The sequence below is a fragment of the Muscardinus avellanarius genome, assembly GCF_963383645.1.
Source record: "Muscardinus avellanarius genome assembly, chromosome: 4".
NCBI lineage: Eukaryota > Metazoa > Chordata > Mammalia > Rodentia > Gliridae > Muscardinus > Muscardinus avellanarius.
In genome coordinates this window covers 126,733,926-126,756,904 of record NC_137789.1, presented here as the reverse complement: position 1 = coordinate 126,756,904, position 22,979 = coordinate 126,733,926, and the positions used below count along the sequence as shown (strand labels likewise).

The following is a 22,979-nucleotide window of genomic DNA, read 5'->3' as shown; positions in this document are numbered from 1 at the left end:
ACTCCACATCTGTCAAGCCCCTTCTATGTACCGTACCAAGATTGGGGTAAGGCGCAGAAGCGGCTACCAAGAGGGGAAAGGGCAAGTCCCAGGTTCTGAAGAGCGTGTGGCCGGGGAGGCAGGTTAAGGAGAAGATGTGAAACTTCATGCTGAAGACCAAAAAGAACCATGGGTGGTGGAAGGGGGAGGTGTGAGGTAGGAATGGCCTCTCCCAAGAGAGCCAACTTCATCTGAGACTTGAGGAGGAAAAGAAGTTTCCTGTGGAAAGTAGGAAGAAGGATGTTGAGAGAGAGAGATGTCAAGAGAGCTTGGATTCCAGTGTCCTAGGAGAGCCAGCAGGCCAGCCCTTCTTCTTTTTTTTTTTTTTTTTTGCAGGTCTGGGGATGGAACCCAGGGGCATTCTACCTCTGAGCTACACCCTCTGCCCTATTTTTTTATTTTTTATTTTGAAACTGGGTCTCACTGAGTTGCAGAGGTCCTCACTAAGTAGCTGAGGCTGTCCACGAACCGCGATCCTTAGGTCTCAGCCTCCCGAATGCTGGGATGACAAGCGTGCGCCACCACGCCCGGCTAGGCCAGCCCTTCTTTTGAAGTCTCTCCAAGAATAGGAAAGAAGACCTGAGTATGGTGGCACATGCCAATAATCCCAGTACTTAGGAGGCTGAGACGGGAGGATTGCATTTCAAGGCCAGCTGAAGTAACTTAATGAGACTTTGTTTCAAAATAAAAAATAAAAGGGGATGGGGTTATATCTAAGAGGCATAATATCCTTGGGTTCAATCTTAAATCCCAAATACCAAAAAGAAGGAAGAGGAGGAGGAGGAGGAGGAGGAGGAGGAGGAGGAGGAGGAGGAGGGGAGCCAGGTATGGTGGTATACACCTGAAATCCTAATACTTGGGAGACTGAGATAGGAGCATTGGAGGTTTGAGGTCAGCCTCAGCAACTGGGTGAGACCCTCGGCAATTTAGTGAGACCCTGTTTCCAAACAAAAGGGCTGGGGGTGTGGCTCAGCGGTAGAATCAATGCGCCTGTATTCAATCCCCAGCCCCTCCCCACAAAAAACCAGGGACGAAGAAGACCCCCCACTAGACCGTCTTGCAGAAGACAAAGGCAGCTCTTCCCATTTTGGGCTTCTACAGGGTCTTCCCAGTACCCTGACAAGGATGTTGGGGCCCTGGGAGGAAAGTACCCCCCTCACCTGTAGCCTGGATTTAGATCTAGTTTTAAACCAGCGATGCAGGAGAAGACATGGTCCAGGGTTTAGCTCAGCTCCTAGTAACCTGCCCTAGGCAAGCACTTCAGCTTTCTGAACCTTAGTTTTTCTATCTGTAAAATGGGATGAGGGGTCGGTCGAACTGAGGATCTGTAAGATCTCTCTCGTGTAACGTCCTGTGGGGCTCCCACAGCAGAAAGTGAGATGCAGGGAGTCAGAGAGCATTAAATCAGGACAGAAAGCAAAGTCATGTGCAGAGAACAGGAGACGGAAAGAGGGGCCATGGAAGGGCTGAAAAGCTTTGGTTAGGGAGGAGAGCTGCGTGTGCAGGGCCCAGGGCCCAAATCCCAGGAAGATCAAGCCTGAGGATGTGCAGAAGGGTCCTGAGCTTAGCAAGAGGCCGCGAGCCACCGGAGGAGGACAGAAGCCAGGTGAGGACAGAGGACAGGCTGGGCGTGAGTGATGCAGGGGAGGAGGGCCGCACACTGGGGAGGACTCTTCCTCCTCATGGTGGCTTCTCCTCACTCTGCCTCTCCTTGCCCCGTGCTGCTCACTGACCACTCCCCAGTCCCCACAGTGTGCCTTCCCAGGAGCAGGTCTGTGCTCCAGAGAATTCTTCTTCCATCTGCCCGGTCTGAATGTTTGTAGCCTCCCACGATTCCTAGGTTGAAATCCCAGCTTCCAAGGTGACGGCCTTAGAAGATGGGACTTTTGGGAGGTGACCAAGTTATGAGGGGGGATCAGTGCCCTTGTAAAACAGGCCCAAGGGAGCCCGTTTGCCTCCGGGGCCAGGTAAGGATGTGGGGAGAAGATCCCATCTGCGAGCCAGCAAACCATCTTCATCAGACCCTAGATCTGCTGGAACCTGGCTTGACTTGGGTTTTCCAGGCTCCAGGACTATAAAAAATGAATTTATGTTGTTCATAAACCACCTGATTGCAGTATTGTGTTATAGTCTAAAACACCAAAAAAAAAAAACCTAGCTCAGTAAAGCTAAAAGAAAAGTTAAAAGTTCATTTATTGAGTGCTAATATATGCCCAGCAGTATGTTAAGATGTTTTGCATAGCTGGGGCTGAGGCTAAGACATGGCGGGGCTGCTTGGTAATGTGGAACAGGGGGACTTCTTTCCCTGGAGGCTGAGGCAAAGCTGGGGGCACACGTGGGGGACAGAGGTGTGTTGAAGATAAACCAGGAGGACAGAGGGAGAACAGCAAGGCTGCCTGGCTCTGCATGGCCAGAAAACAAGGCGAGTTTCTCATCTACCATGAGGGTGCAGCAGGCCTTTGGTTCGGAAGCTCACAGAAAAGGAGTCAGTGCAGATGGTCCGTCTTGAGTCAGATCCGCGGTGGGAGGGGTGGGGTTGAAGTCTCTTTGCAAGGTCCATTTTCCCACGCATTTCTCTTTTCTCTGTCCCCCTCACCTCAATCTGACTCCTGGATGAGAACCTAGGGATTCCTAGAGGGGCCTAAGGGCGCCATCCTCCTCTCATTGTCTGTGGTCTCTGGCTTTCTCTTGGTCTCTTTAAAGGCACCTTGATATACCATGAGTATATTTTCCTAAAGAAACTGTATTTGAACCCCAAGTCTCTGTCACTGTCACCAAGAGCATCTCCTTCACCTTCTACCTTGGGCATACTGAAAACCTAACAGCAGGTAAAACTCAGTATGCCCAGGAAGCTGGAGTGTTCAGACAGAAGCAAGGACCACCTCAAACTGGATTGTCTTTGATGCTTCAGGAGAAGAGGAAGAAGACGAAGGAGATGAAGACAGGCTGGACGGTACAGTCAAGGGTCCTGGACCCAAGAAACCAGTTGGGACATTGTCTGAAGCTCAGCTTGCCCGGAGACTCACCAAAGGGAAGAACAGCCGGCGGATGCTATCCAACAAGCCACAGGACTTCCAGGTAGAGATAGCCAGCCGGGTGCTCTGCATCCTTGTTCAGCCACAGCGTGGCCCATGGCCCCGCAATGGCAGTGATGCTATGACGGACTGGTCCCAGGGGTGGTGACTCACTCAATAAAAAAGGGATGTCAGGGCTGAGGACTTTGGTGCACACCTCTAATCCAAGCTATTCAGGATGCAGGAGAACCGCAAGTTCTAGGCTAGCCCGGGCAACTTAGCAAGATCCTGTCTCAAAATAAAGATGTAGCTCAGTGGTGGTGCTCTCCTGAGTTCCACCCCAAGTACTGCAATAAGAGAGGAGGGGTGTCAGGGTGTGGCCCCAACAAGTGCTCCCCATGTTTCTTCCATAGCAGGAGTGGGTTTAGTCAAGCCAGATGAGGTTCTTCAGAGGAATAAAACTAGAGCCTGCCTTCCCTTTGGAAGTTGGCATAGGATAATCAAAGACTAGAAGCATGATATTACATCTTTATAGCTCTGGGTATTGCCTTCGACTTGGGAGACAGCTGTGGGGTGAGCAGCCCAGTCCCATCTTGGGATGATCCGAGGTGACCCCTCCCAGCCCACAAGTACCAGGACATTGCAAAGCGGCCAGGCCTGCTTTCAGCTGTCCCTAGGGGTCAAAGAGCAGAGCCTGCCCACCCAGGGTTCTTTTACACCATGCACTAAGGGGGTCTCAGTAACACCACCCCCTTCCCCCCTGCAGATCCGTATCAGAGTGATCGAAGGCCGACAGTTGAGTGGCAACAACATAAGGCCTGTGGTCAAAGTCCACATCTGTGGCCAGACGCACCGGACCAGAATCAAGAGAGGGAACAATCCATTTTTCGATGAGGTAAGTGAGCAGAGAATGGGAGCTCATGTTCATTGAGTCTGGGCTGTTTACAGGCACCCCCTGCCTCCCTCCACCTCTGCCCTGACCAAGGGAGGGGACCCCTGATCCAGCTGGTAGAGACAAGACAGAGGCCCAGCTGCAAACATGCAGAGTTAAGAACCACCTGGTCTTGAAATCACCCGGTGGGCTTGGCCGTTGGTTCTCAGAGCTGCCCTGGACTTTCTGATATTTTACAGCTTCCCCATGGGTTCTTTCACCCTGGTAATATAATAGGTGATGTCACCTACATCCGCCTCTGCCTTTTCTAGTTACAGGATGTCTGTGTGACTAAATAATCCAATTTTTATAGAGTCAAAACTAATTCCTTGGCCAAGCCATGTTTGGCGTCATACGCCTGTAATCCCAGTAACTGGGAGGCTGAGACAGAAGGATCGCAGGCATGAGGCCAGCCTCAGCAATTTAACAAGGTTCTTCAGCAACTTAGAGAAACCTTGTTTCAAAATTAAAAAAAAAAAAAAACAAGGCTGGGGTTCTAGCTTGGAGGTAGAATGCTGCTCAGTTCAATCCGCAGTGCCACACACATACTTCCTTGGCCATACAAAGAATTTGTTAAAGGAAAGCAATTATAAGCAAATCAGGTTTTTATTCCCCATACAGAGAACATAGGCCTAGCTCAGTTGACCACTTTTCTGTGACACTTTTCAGAAATACTTACTACCTTAAAAGTCATCTCAAATGCAACAAAGCTCCATGACTGGGTTATGAGCAGAGACAGTAAGTTTGGGGAATCGTTCAGAGTCCGGACTCACTCTGCCTAGGGGACGCATTTCTCGGCTTCCCCAGCCGGGGCCTCATGCTCTGTCTCTGAGCCCAGGTCTTTCCTCTCCCGGTCTCCCTCCCCTCCCTTCAGCGTCAAATCTCAGCCCCGCTCCAGCTTCCTTTTTTCCCGCCTCCATTCATAAAATACATTTGATTTCTTTCGTCTGGTGTTCCTGTCTCTTGCCCTTTGTCCAGGCTGCACAAGAGGCCCTATTTTCTTCTCGTCTCTATTTTCCCTTCTTAGATGAATCACAGGCTATAGCACGGGGCCAAGCGATGTAAATGCTCGCACAACACCGAGATGGGGCGCTTACTGCGGATTTTCCAGAAAAGCCCGGGGAGGGTCGAGTTGGAGAGCCAGACTGGATGGAGGGGGAGCAGGGTGCCGGGTGACGTGGGGCCTGAGGTCTGAGCCTGCTCAGCGAAGGCATTTATGACTCGGGCTTCGTGTTCACTCCACAATACTCCAAGGAATATAGCAAAATTGCCCCCACCATGATAGCATCAGATTCCGCTAAACCTGAGTCCCCTGTTAACATTTAAATATGTTCTTCAGCTGAGCATGGTGGCACGCTTGTAATCCCAGTACTTGGGGAGGATGAGACGGGAGGATCACAGGTTCGAGACCAGCCTCAGCAACTTGTGAGGCCCTCCACAACTTAGTGAGACTCTGTTTCAAAATAAAGAATAAAATAAGGGTGGGGGGGTGTAGCTCAGAGGTAGAATGGCCCTGGATTCAATCCCTAGTACTGCAAAAATTAATTAATTAATTAAATAATAAATAAATATGTTCTTTATCCTTTTGGCAGTTATTTTTCTACAACGTCCACATAACCCCTTCTGAGTTGATGGATGAGATCATCAGCATCCGGGTAAGAGTGTCGGGGTGGGAAAGCACTGTCACTAACTCACTAGCAGACAGAGGCCGCCATATTTTCACCACTCTTCTTTCTTCCAGGTATATAATTCCCATTCTTTGAGGGCAGATTGTCTGATGGGGGAATTTAAGGTAAGTGACAACAGTCTGCTTCATTCAACTTACATCAAGATGAGAGAACTTCCATAATAGGCAATGTGATTCCAAGCCAGGTCTCAGAGCACCCGTCTTGGTGACATCTCAGGTTATGTGTAAAAGATCAACACTGTGAACCTTGCTGAGGGCCACCTGGGTCTTTTCTAAAGGATAAGAGTTAACAGGGTCCTCAAGCAGAGGCCCTGAAGTATTTCACCTATGGATGGAAGCAAGTCCACTACTCTAAAGAGCCAGGGCCCTTGACTCGAGCAGGAAGCTCACCATCCCACTCCACTTACGAGTGGCTCCAGTACTCTGTCTACAAAGCAAGTTGTTGTAAATCTGGAATGTAAAAGCCAAGCCAAGTCAGGCAAGAGAATCAGCATGCGTTTCCAAGTCACTCTGGCTGGAATTAAAAGGATATAGCCCTGGCTGGCTCCTCTGCAGGAAACAGGCTTCCTCCCGAAGGAAGATGCTGTAGTCATGAGAAGTTCTGGAGGATGATCTGGGTCAGACGGACCTGTGTTCACAGCCTAGTTGCCACCAACTAGCCACATGTCCTCAGGGAACTCAGCCTCTCTGGTCTTTAGTTTATCTATAAAATGGGATCCTTATGAAGATTAAATGACATAGTATATGCAAAGTACCTAGCACAGCACCCAGCACACCAAGGTGCCCTTGCAATGGTTATATTAATATTAGCAGTAGCTGGGGGAGGAGGAGTGTTGGCTAGGAAGTTGTGTAAATTTCTACAGGGTGATAAGTGCATTGTCCCAGTTTTTCTGGGACTCTCTGTGCTGCTAGAAAAGTCTCAGGCAAATTGGGACGTGCCCGTCACCCTACTCTCGTGATCCTATCCAGCTCTAAGACTAGCTTGTTCATTCAACAGTGATTGAAAGTCTTCCGTGTGTCACACATCAAGCAAGGCATTAGGATGCAAGGAGGGTAGGATGGAAATGTCCAGTCTCAAGGAGATTTAAGTCATCAAGAGCTTTTAAATATAATATTGCATTTATATATAATATTGATGGTTTCTTTAAAGTGACTAGACTTATTTTTAAATCTACTTGAATTATATTAAATTATTTTTTTTCCAGATTGATGTTGGATTTGTTTATGATGAGCCTGGTAAGTAATATTCTCCCCATCAATTTGAGGCCTCAAATTCATTCCTCTTGACTCTGAATAAGATTCTAGGAATCCAGAAATTTTTAACAATTAAAGAATAAAAACATGATTTCTTGTTGGGGAAGGATGTTTTCTTGGGAATAAAAGTGGCTTATCTTAATACTCACAAAAAGGTAATTTTTATGTTTGGTGAGGCCATTTTGATCTTACCAAGATCAAATCATAAAGCCAGTAAATAGTCTTGAGTCACATCAGGACAGGAGGGCGGAGGGACGGCACCGAACAGAGGACAGTAAGACGCAGCCTTGTCTGCGAATGTGGTGCCATGATGAAGCTCCCAAGGCAGTGCTCACTGTTCTAGGAGATGAAATCGCAGACCCACAGACCCGCCATCATTTCTTCAGTGTGTCCCTGCCCTTTTCCTCCTTTGCTCTAGGCCATGCTGTCATGAGAAAATGGCTTCTTCTCAATGACCCTGAAGACACCAGCTCGGGTGCTAAAGGCTACATGAAAGTCAGCATGTTCGTCCTGGGCACTGGAGATGAGCCCCCCGTGAGTCCTCAAGTTCTCTACCCTTTACTCTTGTCACAAAAAAGAAGGCCGAGAATCAAGTAGGCAGGCACGGTCAGGCACGGTCGATGTGAGACGGAGCGTGCCCGCAGTGGGCCGCCCTGGCCCCGCTGGCTCCTCCTCTTCTGCATCTGTCTTACCTTCACCATGGAGTATCATTCTCGCTCACTTACACTCCTACCTGGTGTCCACAAGTAAGTGTTTAATTTAGGAGAGACGTGTGGTTTTACAACTTCCTTGCTTCATTGGAAAGACTGGTTTTTTTTATCTACAGATCATGGCTTACTTGTAGAATTAGGCATTGCTATCTAAAGAGATAGTTATGATTCTGGAAAATTGGGCAGCAAACCAGGGAAAAGTGGCCAGAGAGAAATTCAAAGAATATCAGGAACACACACACACACACACACACACACACACACACACACACACGGTGCCCATAAGACCACAAAAGGACACCAAAACATATAAGCATTGATTTTTGTAGGACACTTTTGAAGTTGAGAGAAAATGGAGGGCTGAAATCCTAAGCCCAAGCAAAGGAAATCCTAATGCAAGTGCTTGTGGTCGGGTTCAATTTGCAAGCATCGGCATGGCTTTTTAGACGAGCTGCTTTTCTGTATGTGTAATTTTAATCACATGCCTCCGATAGCCTGAGAAACGAGATCGTCACAATGACAGCGACGACGTGGAGAGCAACCTGCTGCTCCCCGCTGGCATCGCCCTCCGCTGGGTGACCTTCCTGCTGAAAATCTACCGCGCTGAGGACATCCCCCAGAGTATGTATTGATTCCATCTTTCCCCCTGATTACCAGTTATGTGCATGATGAAATGTGTTAAAATCCTGCTCTGGATACTGACCGGTGCTTCCTACCATAGGTTTCTCTTCTAAAGGGTCTTCGTGGATTTATTTCCAGTTATCTGGCCCATTGAATGAGCTGACTCCTGGGGCAGCCAGTTGGTTGCGGATGCATGGTCCTTGTTAAGAACCTGCCTTTGGCCCACTCTGCTCTATCCCTTCTTCCTTCAGTGTTCTGTCTTCTCTTTCTTCTAGAAAATGCTAATGAAAGGTGAGCAGATAGTACTCCCAATCCCTTTTATCCCAAATGAAATCATACAATTTTATAATAAATAAATGTTTTTGCTATTAAAAATAACCTAGAAAAGGGTGATAAAACTATTTAAAATAACCTAGAAAAGGGTGGTAAAGTCCTAATAACTAGAAGTTCATCCCTATTGTATTATGAGATATGTTCAGCAAGGGATTGGACACATTAGTTGGGCATGGTGGGGTATGCCTATAATGCCTATAATCCCAGTACTTGGAAGGTTGAGATAGGAGGATTACACATTCAAGGCCAGCCTTAGCAACGTAGTGAGACTCTGTTTTAAAATAAAAATAAGAAGGGCTGGGGTGTAGCTCAGAAGTAGAATGCCCCTGGGTTCAACCTTCAGTACTAGAAGAGAGGTAGAGAGAGAGGGAACACATTTAACAGAATGGGTTTCGGTGATTCTACCGTAATCACTAGAATCACTACTTACAGTAGCAGCCAGTCTTCTGTGACTGCTGATGGCCCAGCATCCTCTATTTTGCAGGCCTGTCTACTTCCTGCAGGGCTTGGGAACATAGGCCCCTTTCCACATCTCTAGCAGACAGCACCCACTGCACAGACCAAGGTCTATTCCAGATTTGCTACTATTCCTGGGAACCCTTCTCCTGCCTCCTCATCCATCTTTTACTCAGAAATATCTTAGAGTAAATGTATCTTCACATTATACTTCCTGGACTGAACTCTCTAACTGGTTCCTATTCTTCTGGATTTAACATAAGGGGATTTGTGTTTGTCATTGATTCAGTGTGATATGACCACATTATTTATGATTAGGCCAAATTTTCTTGAATTTCTCTATGAAGTCAGACTAGATCTATAACCTGAAGCACCTTTTCCACATTGACACCAGGCCTACCTTTGAGAATTGCCTCTTATTCTGATTAAAGGAACTTTTTTTTTTAACTGAAGGAACTTCTTACATTCTAATTTCTTCTTCTCCAAGTGATCAATTCTCAACATAATAATTTTTGTAACTCTTTTATTTATTTATTTATTAGTGCATTATATTCAAACATCATATTGGGGTAAAAAACTTGTGTGTACAAACATGTACTCATCGCTGATTTAACCCGTACCCAATTCCCACCCCATTCCCTCCCCATCCCTCCCTCCCTTGCTTGGCTTAGTGATTGACTTCAATATGTTTAAGTACATTGTGTGTTTTAGAGATTTTCCTCTTCCCCCCTCCTTTCTCCTCTTTTAGGTTGTCTTGTTTGCTCCTCTATAGGATTTCCTTTTTCAAGTGTTCCTACTATGACCCATTTCTCCCTAACTCTCACATGTTAGGGAAAGCATCTGATTTCTTATTTTTTGTGACTGACTATTCTCACTTAGCATAATGTCCTCCAGTTCCATCCATTTCCCTGAAAATGATATAATTGAGTTTTTTTTTTGATGGCTGAGTAAAATTCCACTATGTACATATCCCACAGTTTTGTAATCCATTCATCTGTTGATGGACATCTTGGCTGGTTCCATAGTTTGGCTATGGTGAATTGTGCAGCTATGAACATAGATACACATGCATTAGTTTGGTAGTTTGGTTTCTTTTCTTTTGGATAGATACCCAACAGTGGTATTGCTGGATCAAATGGTAGATTTGTTCCCATTCTTCTGAGGAATCTCCATACTGTTTTCCAAAGTGGTTGCACTAATTTGCAATCCCACCAACAATGTCTTAGAGTTCCCACTTCTCCACACCCTCGCCATCATCTGTTGTTGTTTGTGTTTTGAATGATTGCCATTCTAGTTGGAGTTAGGTGAAATCTCAGGGTAGTTTTGAGTTGCATCTCTCTGATTGCCAGTGATGTTGAGCATTTTTTCATGCATTTATTGGCCATTTGAATTTCTTCTTTTGTGAAGTGTCTATTTAGTTCATTTTCCCATTTTGTTATTGGATGCTTTCTTTTCTTAGTGTTGAGTTTCTGGAGTTCTCTGTATATTCTAGATATTAGTCCTCTATCGGTGGTATAGGTGGCAAAAATCTTCTCCCATTCTGTTGGCTCTCGATTGAGGTTCTTGATAGTTTCCTTTGCTGAACAGAAGCTCTTCAGTTTCATGCAATCCCATGTATTGATTCGCCTTTTAATTTGTTGTGCCTTTGGGGTCTTGTTGAGGAAATGTTTGTCTGTGCCTATGTGTTGTAGTGTTGGACCTATGCCCTCTTCAAGGAGCTTCAAGGTCTCTGGTTTAATTTCCAAGTCTTTGATCCATCGTGAGTTGACTTTTGTACATGGTGAAAAAGTGGGATTATTTTCCAATTTTCTGCATATGGTTAACCAGTTTTGCCAACACCATTTGTTGAAGAGGCTTTTTTCCAGTGTATGTGTTTGGCCCCTTTGTCAAAAAAAAATTGGCTGAAAGTGTGTGGACTTGTTTCTGGGTCTTCTATTCTGCTCCATTGATCTATATATCTGTTCTTTTGCCAGTACCATGCTGTTTTTATTACAATGGCTTGTAGTATAGTTTAAAGTCAGGTATTGTGATTCCTCCTGCATGTTTTTTGTTGCTGAGAACTACCTTGGCTATTCTGGGCTTTTTGTTATTCCAGATAAATTTAAGGACTGATTTTTCTATGTCTGTGAGGAATGATCTTGGTAGTTTAATTGGCATTGCGTTAAATCTGTAGATCACTTTTGGGAGGATGGCCATTTTAATGATATTTATTCTGCTAATCCATGAACATGGAAGATCCTTCCATCTTCTAAGATCTTCTTCGATTTCTTTTTTCAGTGTTTTATAATTTTCTTTGTAGAGATCTTTTACCTCCTTGGTCAAGTTTATTCCTAGGTATTTTATTTTCTTGTGGGAGATCCTGAGTGGAAGTGTTTTCTGAATTTCTTTTTCAGTGGATTTATGGTTGGTGTACAGGAAAGCTGATTTTTTAAGGTTGATTTTGTATCCAAATACTTTGCTGAATTTGTTTATCAGTTCTCTAAGCCTTTTGGTTGAGTTTGTTGGGTTTTCTAAATATAGTATCATGTCATCTGCAAATATTGAAAGCTTGAGTTCTTCTTTTCCTATTTGTACTCCTTTGATTTCCTTTTCTTGCCTTATTGCTCTGGATAGAGTCTCTAGTACTATATTGAAGAGAAGTGGTGATAGTGGACATCCTTGTCTCGTTCCAGTTTTTAGGGGGAATTCTTGAAGTTTTTCCCCATTTAATATGATGTTGGCAGTGGGCTTATTCTAGATTGCCTTAATAATGTTGAGAAATGTTCCTTCTATTCCAATTCTCTGCAGTATTTTTATCATAAATGGATGTTGAATTTTATCAAATGCTTTTTCAGTGTCTATTGAGATGATCATGTGATTTTTGTCTTTGATTCTGTTTATATAATGAATTACATGGATTGATTTTCGTATATTGAACCAGCCTTGCATCCCTGGGATGAACCCTACCTGGTCATGGTGTATGATTTTCTTGGTGTGGTTTTGAATGCGTGTTGCTAGTATTTTGTTTAATTGTTTTGCATCCAAGTTCATCAGAGATATAGGCCTGTAGTTTTCCTTCCTTGAACTGTCTTTATTTGGTTTGGGTATTAGTGTGATGTTGGCTTCATAAAATGTATTTGGGAGAGTCCCGGTTTTTTCTATTTCGTGAAATAGTTTGAGTAGTATTGGGGTTAGCTCTTCTATAAAGGTTTTATAGAATTCACTTGGGAAACCATCTGGTCCTGAGCTTTTCTTTGATGGTAAGCTCTTTATTGCTGTTTCAATCTCTTTGGTTGTTATTGGTTGGTTTAAGTGTTCTATATCTTCTTGACTCAGTTTAGGAAGGTTGTATTTGTCTAGGAAGTTGTCGATTTCCTCCAAATTTTCCATTTTTTGGAGTATTGTTTTTCAAACTAGTTTCTGATAATCCTCTGGATTTCTACACTGTCAGTAGTAATGTCTCCTCTTATCTTCATAATTTGGGTTGATTCTCTCTTTTTTTTTTAGTTAGGTTGGATAGTGGTTTATCAATCTTGTTAATTTTTTCAAGAAACCAGCTTTTGGTTTTGTTGATTTTCTGTATTATTTTTTTATTCTCTATTTCGTTAATTTCTGCTCTAATTTTAATAATTTCCCGTCTTCTGCTGGCTTTGGGGTTCAATTGTTCCTGCTTTTCAAGGGCTTTGAGGTGTGTCGTTAGGCTATTTATTTGAAGATTTTCTGTTTTTCTTATGTGAGCACTCATTACTATAAATTTTCCTCTTAATACTGCCTTCAAAGTGTCCCAGAGGTTTTGATATGTTGTATCTTTATTTTCATTTGTTTCTAGAAATTTCTTGATTTCACCTTTTACATCTTCTATGACCCATTCTTCATTCAGAAGTGTGGTGTTCAGTCTCCACATGTTTATGTTGTTTCTCTGGGTCTTCTTATAGTTGATTTCCAGTTTCATTTCATTATGGTCTGAAATGACACAGGGAAGTATATAACATTTTTTAAATTTTCTAGTGCTCATTTTGTGTCCCAGGATGTGATCTATTTTGGAGAAGTTTCCATGAGCAGCTGAGAAAAATGTAAACTCCGCTGTAGTTGGGTGAAATATTCTATATGTGTCCAACAGGTCCATTTGGTTAATGGTGTTCTTTAGTTCTGAGGCATCTTTACTGACCCTTTGTCTGGAAGATCGGTCTAGTATTGTGAGAGGTGTGTTGAAGTCTCCCAGTATTATTGTGTTGGGATTTATGTGTGACTTCATGTCACAAAGAGTTTGATTTATGAAAGTAGCTGCCCCTATGTTTGGGGCATAGATGTTGATTATTGTTATTTCCTCTTGCTGGACTATTCCTTTTACCAGTAAAATGTGACCTTCTTTGTCTCTTCTAATAAGTTTGGGTTTGAAGTCTAACTTGTCTGATATCATAGTTACTACTCCTGCTTGTCTTCGAGTACCATTAGCATGGATTACCTTGCTCCAGCCCTTTACCTTGAGTTTGTACCTATCTTTACTTGTAAGGTATGTTTCTTGTAAGCAGCAGATGGATGCATTCTGGCTTTTAATCCATTTTGCCACTTTATGTCTTTTTATTGGGGAGTTGAGGCTGTTTACATTCAGCGTGATTATAGAGAGATAATTTTTAATTCCCAACATGTTAAGATCTTATTTCTGTTTGAGATACTGTTTATTCTTCTTTGCTTAGTTGTCTGCTGGATGGGAATTCTTGTTTCTTTGGTTCTGGCGTGTATTACCCATTTCCACTTGCAGTTAATCTTCTTGAGTATTTTCTCTAACCCTGGTTTTGAAGACATAAATTCCTTCAGTTTCTGTTTGTCATGGAAGCTTCTTATTTCCCCATCTAATGTGATGGATAGTTTTGCTGGGTAGGAAATTTTTGGCTGGAAGTTGTTTTCTTTCAGAGTTTGGAATATGTTACTCCAAGTCCTTCTGGCTTTCATGACTTGGTTTGGGAAGTCTGGAGTGATTCTAATTGGTTTGCCTCTGAATGTCACGTGGCCTTTTGTTTTTGTTGCCTTTAAGATTCTCTCCTTGGCTTCCACATTAGTCATTTTGACAATTATGTGGCATGGGGATCCTCTTCTCTGATCCTGTCTAAAGGGAATTCGATAAGTTTCCTGGACCTGTGTATCAACCTCTTGCCCTATGTTTGGAAAATTTTCTGCTATTACTTCCTTGAAGAGATTATTGATCCCTTTGGTTTCACTTTCTTTTCCCTCCTCTATTCCAATTATTCTTAGGTTAGCTCTCTTAAAATGGGCCCATATTTCTTCAATGTCAGATTCCTGCTCCCGGATTTTTTTTTTCTAAATTAGAAACTATGTGTTCATTTTTGGAGTGATCATCTTCAAGAAGTGAGATTCTATTCTCCATATGGTCTAATCTGTTGTTTATACTTTGAATTGAGGCCTTTATTTCAATGATTGCATCCTTTATCTCTTTTTGACTCTCTCTGAATTCTTTTCAAAAGTCCTCTATTATTTCTAAAGTTATTTTCCTGATTTGATCTTCTAGAGATCTCTAGATTTCTGTGTTATCAGATTCTGATGTTGTGGGGTTGTGGGCATTCACTGCTCCATTGTTATTCCTCTTTCCCATGATTTTGGAAGTTTGTGCCTTCTCTGGTTTCTTCCCTGGGTCACTACGAGTTCACTTAAGGTGCTCTGGATCTCGAGTCTGTGGTATCTCAGTCACCACTACTCCTTTACTGGGTTGTATCGCAAAGTCTCAGACCCAGGGAGTCAATCGAGGCTTCTTAGACCGTGGGGGGTGCCAAGTTGGGTGTTCTCCAGCGGGGAGTTGTGACTATGGTGTGATATCTCTGCCACCACCACTCCCCCACTGGGTTGTACTGCTAAAATCCCTGACCCAGGGAGACTATCTGAGCAAGTTCCTGGGAGTGCAGTACTGGGATTTCTCCCCTAGGGGCGCAATTTGACTCACGGTTGTTGAGTGCGTTGATGGAGCTGTAGTGGACTCGGTGGGTTCACAGCTGCCACCACTGGCAATATGGCACCACTGCTACACCCTTGGCCGTGATGCTGGCGTATTTCTTCTCTGGTTTTGAGTTCCGCTCTGAGTCCCTGCCAGGTGTGTTGTGCCTGGCCCCTGGGAGCTTTAGATGTTCCCTGCGCCGAAAAGACTGCTGACTGCCGCCCGGCTGTTCAGCATCTGCTCACCTCGGCTCACTGTCCACCCCTCCTCTCTGGAGCCTGGTGGCTGGTTGAGCGCGTTGGTCTTCAGCTGTCCAGTGAACTCACCGCTGCCACCGGCAGTAAGGCGCTGCTGCTGTGTCCTAGGCCGCGAGGCTGGTGTACCTCCTCTCTGGATTTGAGCTCCGTTCTGAGTCTCCCTCCTATCTGGAGCCAGGTGCTGCTAGGGAAGATGTAGCCTGTGCTGTTCCGCGCCGCGGTGGCCATGGCACTTCAGGCTGGTTTCTTTCTGGTGTCTCGTTTTTCCAGCCCTCTTTTTCTCTGTCCCTTGTATTTACAGTTTTTATTTCTTTTCTGGTGGTGTTTTATGGCTCTGAAAGGCCTTGGTTTTGTGGTAATAGAGATCGATTGTTAGCGGGACTTGTAAGTGCCGCTTTTCCCCGTCGCCATCTTCCCGGAAATCCTTGTAACTCCTCAACATAATATTTTATTGACATGTTTTTTTAAGGCGCTCCTGTTGGCTTTAATACATTGCAGGGAGTTGCAGGGAGAAGACATTTTGTCTCTTCAAATATAACACAAAAAAGGAGTTCTGCTGCTAGCACTTACCACCCCAGAGAACTTTTTTTTTGTAAACTATATTTTTATTCAAAAAATTATTTGTAATTATGGAAGATCATTTTAATGGAATCTGAGACACATCAAAGAAGAACAATTACAAAAGCACAGTAAAAATCATAGCATGCAATTACATAAGACAATACTATTATATCTTTAGAAGAAATTGACAACAATAAAGTTGAAGACCTTCTGGTTCCTTGTCAGAGCAAAACTAAATCAATTCTAGTGATTTGATTAAAATAATATCACTATATATATACATATTATATATATATATATATATATACACACACACACACACACACACATATATATAGTAACTACTTGTGCTACACTGAGAATTTTCCATTTAAATATTTTTGGTGTATTTTTAATTTTATTATAATTTAAGCTATACTAAGCTCAATAAACTGAGAAAATAAAATATATCCTCTTGAAAAGCACTGTGAAATACTGGAAACTCATAGTAAAAGACTACAAAAACAAACACTAACTTGACTTAATCAGTATACAAATTATTCTAGTGAATTAGCTCTGAGTGGATTCCTGTAGTTTTGAATATGTATCTTTATCATTACTTTTTTTTTAGCGGTACTGGGGATGGATTCCAGGGGCATTCTACCTCCAAGCTACAACCCCAGCCCTAATTTTTATTCTTTATTTTGAAACAGGGCCTCACTGAGTTGTAAAGGGCCTCACTAAGTAGTAGCTGAGGCTGTTCATGAACCGCAATCCTCCTGTTTCAGCCTCCCAAATGCTGGGATTACAAGCGTCCGCCACCATGCCTGGCTCTTTATGATTACTTTTGAAATGTTCTTTTACTTGTAGAATTGATTCTCTCCTTGAAAGAAGTTTTTTTTTTATCATTTTGCAAAAGATCTCATCCAACACACTAAGAAAAAAATGTACATTTGTGCAAAAAAATTAAAGCATCCTAAATTTTGGCCCATGACTTTGCAATTTAGAATACTGAATGGAGCCCAGAGCTGAATGAGACCATTTTTATTTGAATCTTTACTTCGTTACTTTGCAGCCATGTGACCTGGGCCAACTGGTCTACCTCTCTGAACTCCGGTGTTCTTTCCAAAGAGCAGTTCTTATTGCACCTATCTTTATATGTCGAAATGTTTTAATTTTGCTGACTAATGTCTATCCTTTTAAGAGGAACCAATTTAATTTCTGCTGTGTGATTCGTTGCTTTCCAGTGGATGATGCCTTCTCACAGACAGTAAAGGAAATCTTTGGTGGTAACGCAGATAAGAAAAACCTCGTGGACCCTTTTGTAGAAGTTTCCTTTGCTGGAAAAAAGGTTTGTATGTCATATAAGCTCAGATGCCTCGGCTATGAATAAATATTTAAAGGACTGTGCTTTCCTTGGAGTGAATTCCTTCGTGTTCTTTGTTAAAATGGCCCCCTGATGGGCGAGCTGCCCTGAAGGAACACAGATTGAATCTAAGCACACCAGACTTCTCCACAGCTTTATTTTAGAATGGAAAGTATGCAGGATTCAAATTAGAAAGTTCAGTTTTGGGAAAGATCAGAATAGTGATAGCTACCACTGAATTATTGGAATTATTTCCTGGATCTGAACATTATCTTCATCTTAGGCAAGACTCAGGCCTGCCATACTCATCTCTGATCAATGTGGTATTGAGCAGTGGCTCCCAAATGGCTGAAACTGGAGAGTTGTATGGAGATGCCCCACCCCTGTGATCTCAAAACAGCTGGGAGACTCTGGGTGTAATCACTGCCAAGTTCTTCATGAAAGGGAATTTTTTTTTTTTTTTTTTTTTTTTTTTTTTGGTGGTACTGGGGTTTCTGGAAGGACTTCTACCTCCGGGCTATACTCCTAGACCTATTTTTATATTTTTGAAACAGGGTCTCTTAAGCCAGCACAGCTGGCTTCAAACCTGCGCGATCCTCCTGTCTCCGCCTCTCAAGTGCGGGGATTACAAGCGTTTGCCACCACGCCCGGCACGGAAGGGAGCTTTTTATTATGTTGAATAACAACATACCTTAGACAGTTAAAGGCATGAAGAACCAGCATCTGCTATGTGTTAGAGCTCTTTACTTATGAAAGAAGGAGTTAACAACCCGCACACACACAGGGCTGTTATTTCCTAGAACAGTCATTGGGAATGTGGTGGGAAAGATGTAAGGTAACAGGAAGGTAAGATGAAGCTTCACTGAAATGCAGGCTTCACCTACCCCATAGTAGGACTTTGGGTAATAATAATCTTATGGGATCTTGGAGAGGTTAGTTATTTTGAGAAATAGTTATTATCTCATGTTCTGAGGCTATATAAATGAGTACATGGGATAGCCATGGTTCTCCAGAGCCTGGAAGAAGATACAGACTGTCATAATCTGTTTTCTGTTGCTATAACCATCTGACACTGGATTGTTTATAAAGAAGAGAGTGTGTTTGACTAACGGTGCTGGAGGAGGAAGTCCAAGAGCATGGTGCTGGCATCTGCTTGGCATCGGGTCAGGGCCTCTTACTGCATTGTGACCTGGTGGGGGTATCGCATGGCAAGACTGAGTAGATGTGCGAGCTGCTGTCTCTTCCTTTTCAAATAAAGCCACTAGTACCATCATGGGAACCTCACCCTCATGGGCTTATCTAATGCTAACTATCTCCCAAAGGCCCCATCTCAAAATACTAAGATTGTATGAATTTAGGGGGTAACACAGTAAAACCAAAGCCCAGAAAGTAAACAAGCAAACAAGTAACAACGCTTAGAACTATATAGAAAATAAAGCAGGTGATACATGATTGAGGGAGGGGGAAGCAATCAGATGGGATGTCTTTCAGGAGGTGACATTTGAGCAGAAGTGTAGATATGCAGAGATCTGGGGAACAGGGGCTTCTTCCAGCAGAGAGAAGAGTCATGGAGGAGCTGAGGAAGAAGCAATGCCTTTGTGGCCGCAGGGGATGGGGCAAGGGGAAGCCGTGAGGCAGAGGCAGAGAGCCTGGGCGTAGGGAAGGCGCTGCTTTCTCAGCCAGGTAGAGATCTGGAGCTTGTTCTCAATATATTTTGAGAGTTCACTGAACATGTTACTCTACGGAATGGTGAGCAAGTCAGAAGGCAAGAGATGGAGTGGGGATGCAAGTAGGAGCCAGCTGGAAGTGTCTGAGGGAGACACGGTTCAGGATCTGCATGAAGGTACAAGTATCAGGATTGACTAATGGACAGGATGGAGCAGGTGAGTGAGAGAGGGACTCTATGCTGATTCTTGGTCTAGCCCCAGGTGCTGAGTGAGCAGCCAATGGGGACACTGGACAGTTGTTGGGGCAGGCAGGAGGCTGTAGGCAAGATCCAAATCTCTTTGGCTGTGTTCGTGATGAGATGCTTATTGGACAGTGTATAATAATATACAATGCCTGTAATTCCAGTACTTAGGAGGCCGAAACAAGAGGATCACAGGTTCAATGCCAGCCTCAGAAACTTATTGAGGTCCTTAGTAATGTAGCAAATCTTTGTTTCAAAATAAAAAATAACATTTTGGAGGCTGAGACACGAGGATTGTGGTTCGAGGACAGCCTTAGCTACTACTTAGTGAGGCCCTTTGCAACTCAGTGAGATCCTGTTTTTAAAAAAAATAGGGCTGGGGGTGTAGCTCAGAGATAGAATGCCCCTGGGTTCCATCCCCAGTACCACACACAAAAAAAAATTAAAATAAAATAAAAATTTAAATAGGGCTGGGGGATATAGCTCAGAGGTAAAGCACCTGTGGGTTCAATCCCCAGTACCACCACCAAAAAAAAAAAAAAAGTGCTCAATAAACCCAATTTCTCTCATTCTTACATGAATCTAATATTAGATATCTGGAAATTGAAAACAAATTGAAGACATGGATAAAAATAAAGCTTTTAAAGTATAAAATAAGAAGAGATCATATTAAATCCAGGTCATATTCCACCAAGTTATTTTCAAGAAAAATGAATTTTAGGGGCGGGTGGTGCAGCTCAGTGGTTGAAAGCCTGCTTTACAGATACAAGGCCTTGGTCCATACCCAGCACCAAAAACAAACAAACACGGACTGTGACTAATAAGTACTCGACTAACATCACAATCTAGTGTGCGCGTTATAAACCTTTAGAAATCACAAACCTGAATAATTCCTGTTTTGCTCTGGTGATTTTACAGGTTTGCACAAATATAATTGAGAAAAATGCAAACCCTGAGTGGAATCAAGTTGTCAATCTTCAGATCAAGGTTTGACTTTCTTTTTTTCTTTTCTTACTTTTTTTTTTTTTGAGAAAAAAAATAAGAATGCTTCTTTAACAGTTACTGAATGAGTGGAGAAATAACCCCCTTTTCTTTGTTTTACTTAAACAGTTTCCTTCAATGTGTGAAAAAATAAAGCTAACGGTATTCGATTGGTGAGTTGAAACTGGATGTGTGTTTAATTCAAGTCATGAATGACATTTGTTTTGCACAATGCCATGACTAATGACATATTTGGATAATGTGGATATTATTATAGATGGCCTAACTTGATTTTTTTGGATATATGCTTTCCTTCTACATCCAATAAGCTGGGGGGAGGCATTTTTAAAATAGTGGTATCTAGCTGAGCGTGTTGGCACACGCTTGTAATCCCTGCGCTTGGGAGGCTGAGACAGGAGGATCGCGCGGGTTCAAAGCCAGCCTCAGCTACTTAGTGAGGCTCTCAGCAACTTAGTGAGACCCTGTTCCCAAATAAAATATAAAAAAGGTCTGGGAGTATAGCCCGGAGGTAGAAAGCCTCTGGGTTCCACCCCCAGTACCACCAAAAAAAATAAAAATAAAATAAAATAGTGGTATCTAAGCCAGGCATGGTAGTTCATGCTTGTAAGCCCAGGACTTGGGAGTCTGAGAGAGGAGGATTCAGGCTCCAGGCCAGGCTTAACAATTTAGCAAGACCTTATTTCAAAACAAAAAGTAAGCTGGGCGTGGTGGCACACGCTTGTAATCCCAGCATTCGGGAGGCTGAGACCTGGAGGATCGGGGTTCGCGGACAGCCTCTGCTACTTAGTGAGGCACTCTGCAACTCAGTGAGACCCGGTTTCAAAATAAAGAATAAAAAATAGGGCAGGGAGTGTAGCTCGGAGGTCAAATGCCCCTGGGTTCCATCCCCAGACCCACACACACACACACACAAAAAAAAAAAAGTAAAAAGGGGGCTGGAAGTGTAGCTCAGAGACTGCCCCTGGTTCAATCCCTAATACCCAAAGGAAACTGTATTTAACTACTTCCCCAAATCTAATATACTGTGCTATAATCTTTCCCCCCAATACTGAGGAGACCGTATCATAGGTGAAGCCGTATCACAGGCATTCCAACATATCCGCAGAAGGATGCACATTATTGTATTCCTTGGAGTGGCCATGGGCAAATTTGTCTGTATAGCATAGGCAAGATTTAGGTTTTAGATAAGCAACTACACTCAGAGAAATAGCAGCTATCACACTAGGTGCTAAATTAGATATTTGAATTGAATTTGAGGGGAAGTTTCCTATGATGGGCCCTTAGGTATATCCCATTATAATTGTTAGGCCATCATAATAATTAGTATGAGCAGAGTCAAGTAAAGTATATACAAGTACTTTATATAATACTATTATACTCATAATGTAATGCACTTATAATTGATTAACTCATTTTATGGCAATAGTATTCAGTGTGGCCATAGAGAAAGTTCTGGAACTTGATGTAAAAATCTCAATTTCATAACTACTGAATGTTTATCCACCAGACCAGTGTTTCTAAAGGTGGTTGGAGAAACATCTGCATCAGGACAATGATAAATATACTTATTATAGATGTAGACTCTTGGTCTCAAACTCAGGCTTATGAATCAGAAGCTTGGCAGGAGACAAGGAGTTTTGATATCTGAGTTCTGGGGTCTTCTCCAGCTCTGTCTGTTTTATTGTTGAAATGAACACATATCTTTATAGGCAGAGTTCTTCATCTGTTCTTTTACACAGGGACCGGCTTACCAAAAATGATGTAGTTGGAACAACATATCTCTACCTCTCTAAAATTGCTGCCTCTGGTGGGGAAGTAGAAGGTAAGTCACTTAGCAGATATGGGACAAGACAGGACTCAGAACTTCTAGAGGAAAAATGAACTGAGGGAAATAGACTTGGTTTCTTTTTTTCTTTCTTTTTCTTTTTATTTATTTATTTATTTATTTATTTTTTGTTTAGTGAACCATTTCAGTGATTGTCTCTTGATGGCCAGCAATGTAATTAATAATCAAGGCAACTAACGTCTTGAAAGCTTTTGTCATCCCATCCAAAACCTCTTTGCCAACAGCTATTTTATAAATTTTTGTTAGTATAGAGTGCCAATACATTTTTTAAGAATGGCCCCAACACAAATCCACCCAAATATAAAATAATATTCCCTCTTCAACTGATTTTCTTGGTAGGAATAATGAGGTCAGATGCCAGTGAACCCCACAAAGTCCACCTCCTACGATAGCGTGTGTTTTGCTTTCACTCTAACAGACATTGGTAACCAACACATTTTTTGTTGTTGTTGTTTATGCTTGAGAACTACTCACCTGTACCTGGCATTATGGTTTTGTGCATATGTCAGAAATGGTGGTAGAAAATGGAAGAAAGAAGTTAAGATGACAAGAAAAATAATGCTAGCGCATTAGTAACAGTGGCTTTATTTTTGTTACCAAAACAAAAATGCTTGTAATTGCCAATAGGTTAAACGTATTGAGTAAAGTGAGAAAATTGGAGACAAATTTTGTTTCAGGAAACGGGAGTTACGTTTCATCCTCATCTTGTTTAAGAGAATTTATCTGCTCAATATGGTGGCACATTTCTGTAATCTCAGTATTTGGGAGGGAGGCTGAGACAGGAGGGTCACATATTTGAGACTAGCACACAGTGTCTTAGTGAGACCCTGCTTCAAAATAAAAAATAAAAAGCTCTGGGGGTGTAGCTCAGAAGCAGAACACCTCTGGGTTTGATCTCTAATACAAAGAGGGGGACTGTATACCTTTCTTAAAAAGTATTATTAATCCAGCTAATGCATCAATGCGTGAATTAGGATCTGGAAAACATTAGAGATATGGTAAAGTAGTAAAATTTATATTTCAAGAAACTAAAAAGAGAGGCAATTATAAGTCCCAAGAAAAACAAAGAGGTGAACTAAAAAAGATAT

At 42.7% G+C, this 22,979-nt stretch overlaps 1 protein-coding gene across 2 annotated transcripts in view; it reads left to right on the top strand.

Moving 5' to 3' along the window:
- MYOF (myoferlin) overlaps positions 1-22,979 on the top strand; it is a gene marked incomplete at both ends in the record, with an annotated part of 168,850 nt that overhangs the window by 54,059 nt on the left and 91,812 nt on the right. For both annotated transcript variants that reach the window (XM_080693595.1, XM_080693594.1), the window contains 11 exons: positions 2,951-3,117; positions 3,820-3,948; positions 5,577-5,639; positions 5,726-5,776; positions 6,877-6,907; positions 7,344-7,459; positions 8,130-8,256; positions 17,016-17,119; positions 19,962-20,030; positions 20,154-20,197; positions 21,785-21,867. In XM_080693595.1, the coding sequence (XP_080549721.1) occupies positions 2,951-3,117; positions 3,820-3,948; positions 5,577-5,639; positions 5,726-5,776; positions 6,877-6,907; positions 7,344-7,459; positions 8,130-8,256; positions 17,016-17,119; positions 19,962-20,030; positions 20,154-20,197; positions 21,785-21,867 (984 nt within the window). The remainder of the gene's footprint in view (positions 1-2,950; positions 3,118-3,819; positions 3,949-5,576; positions 5,640-5,725; positions 5,777-6,876; positions 6,908-7,343; positions 7,460-8,129; positions 8,257-17,015; positions 17,120-19,961; positions 20,031-20,153; positions 20,198-21,784; positions 21,868-22,979) is intronic.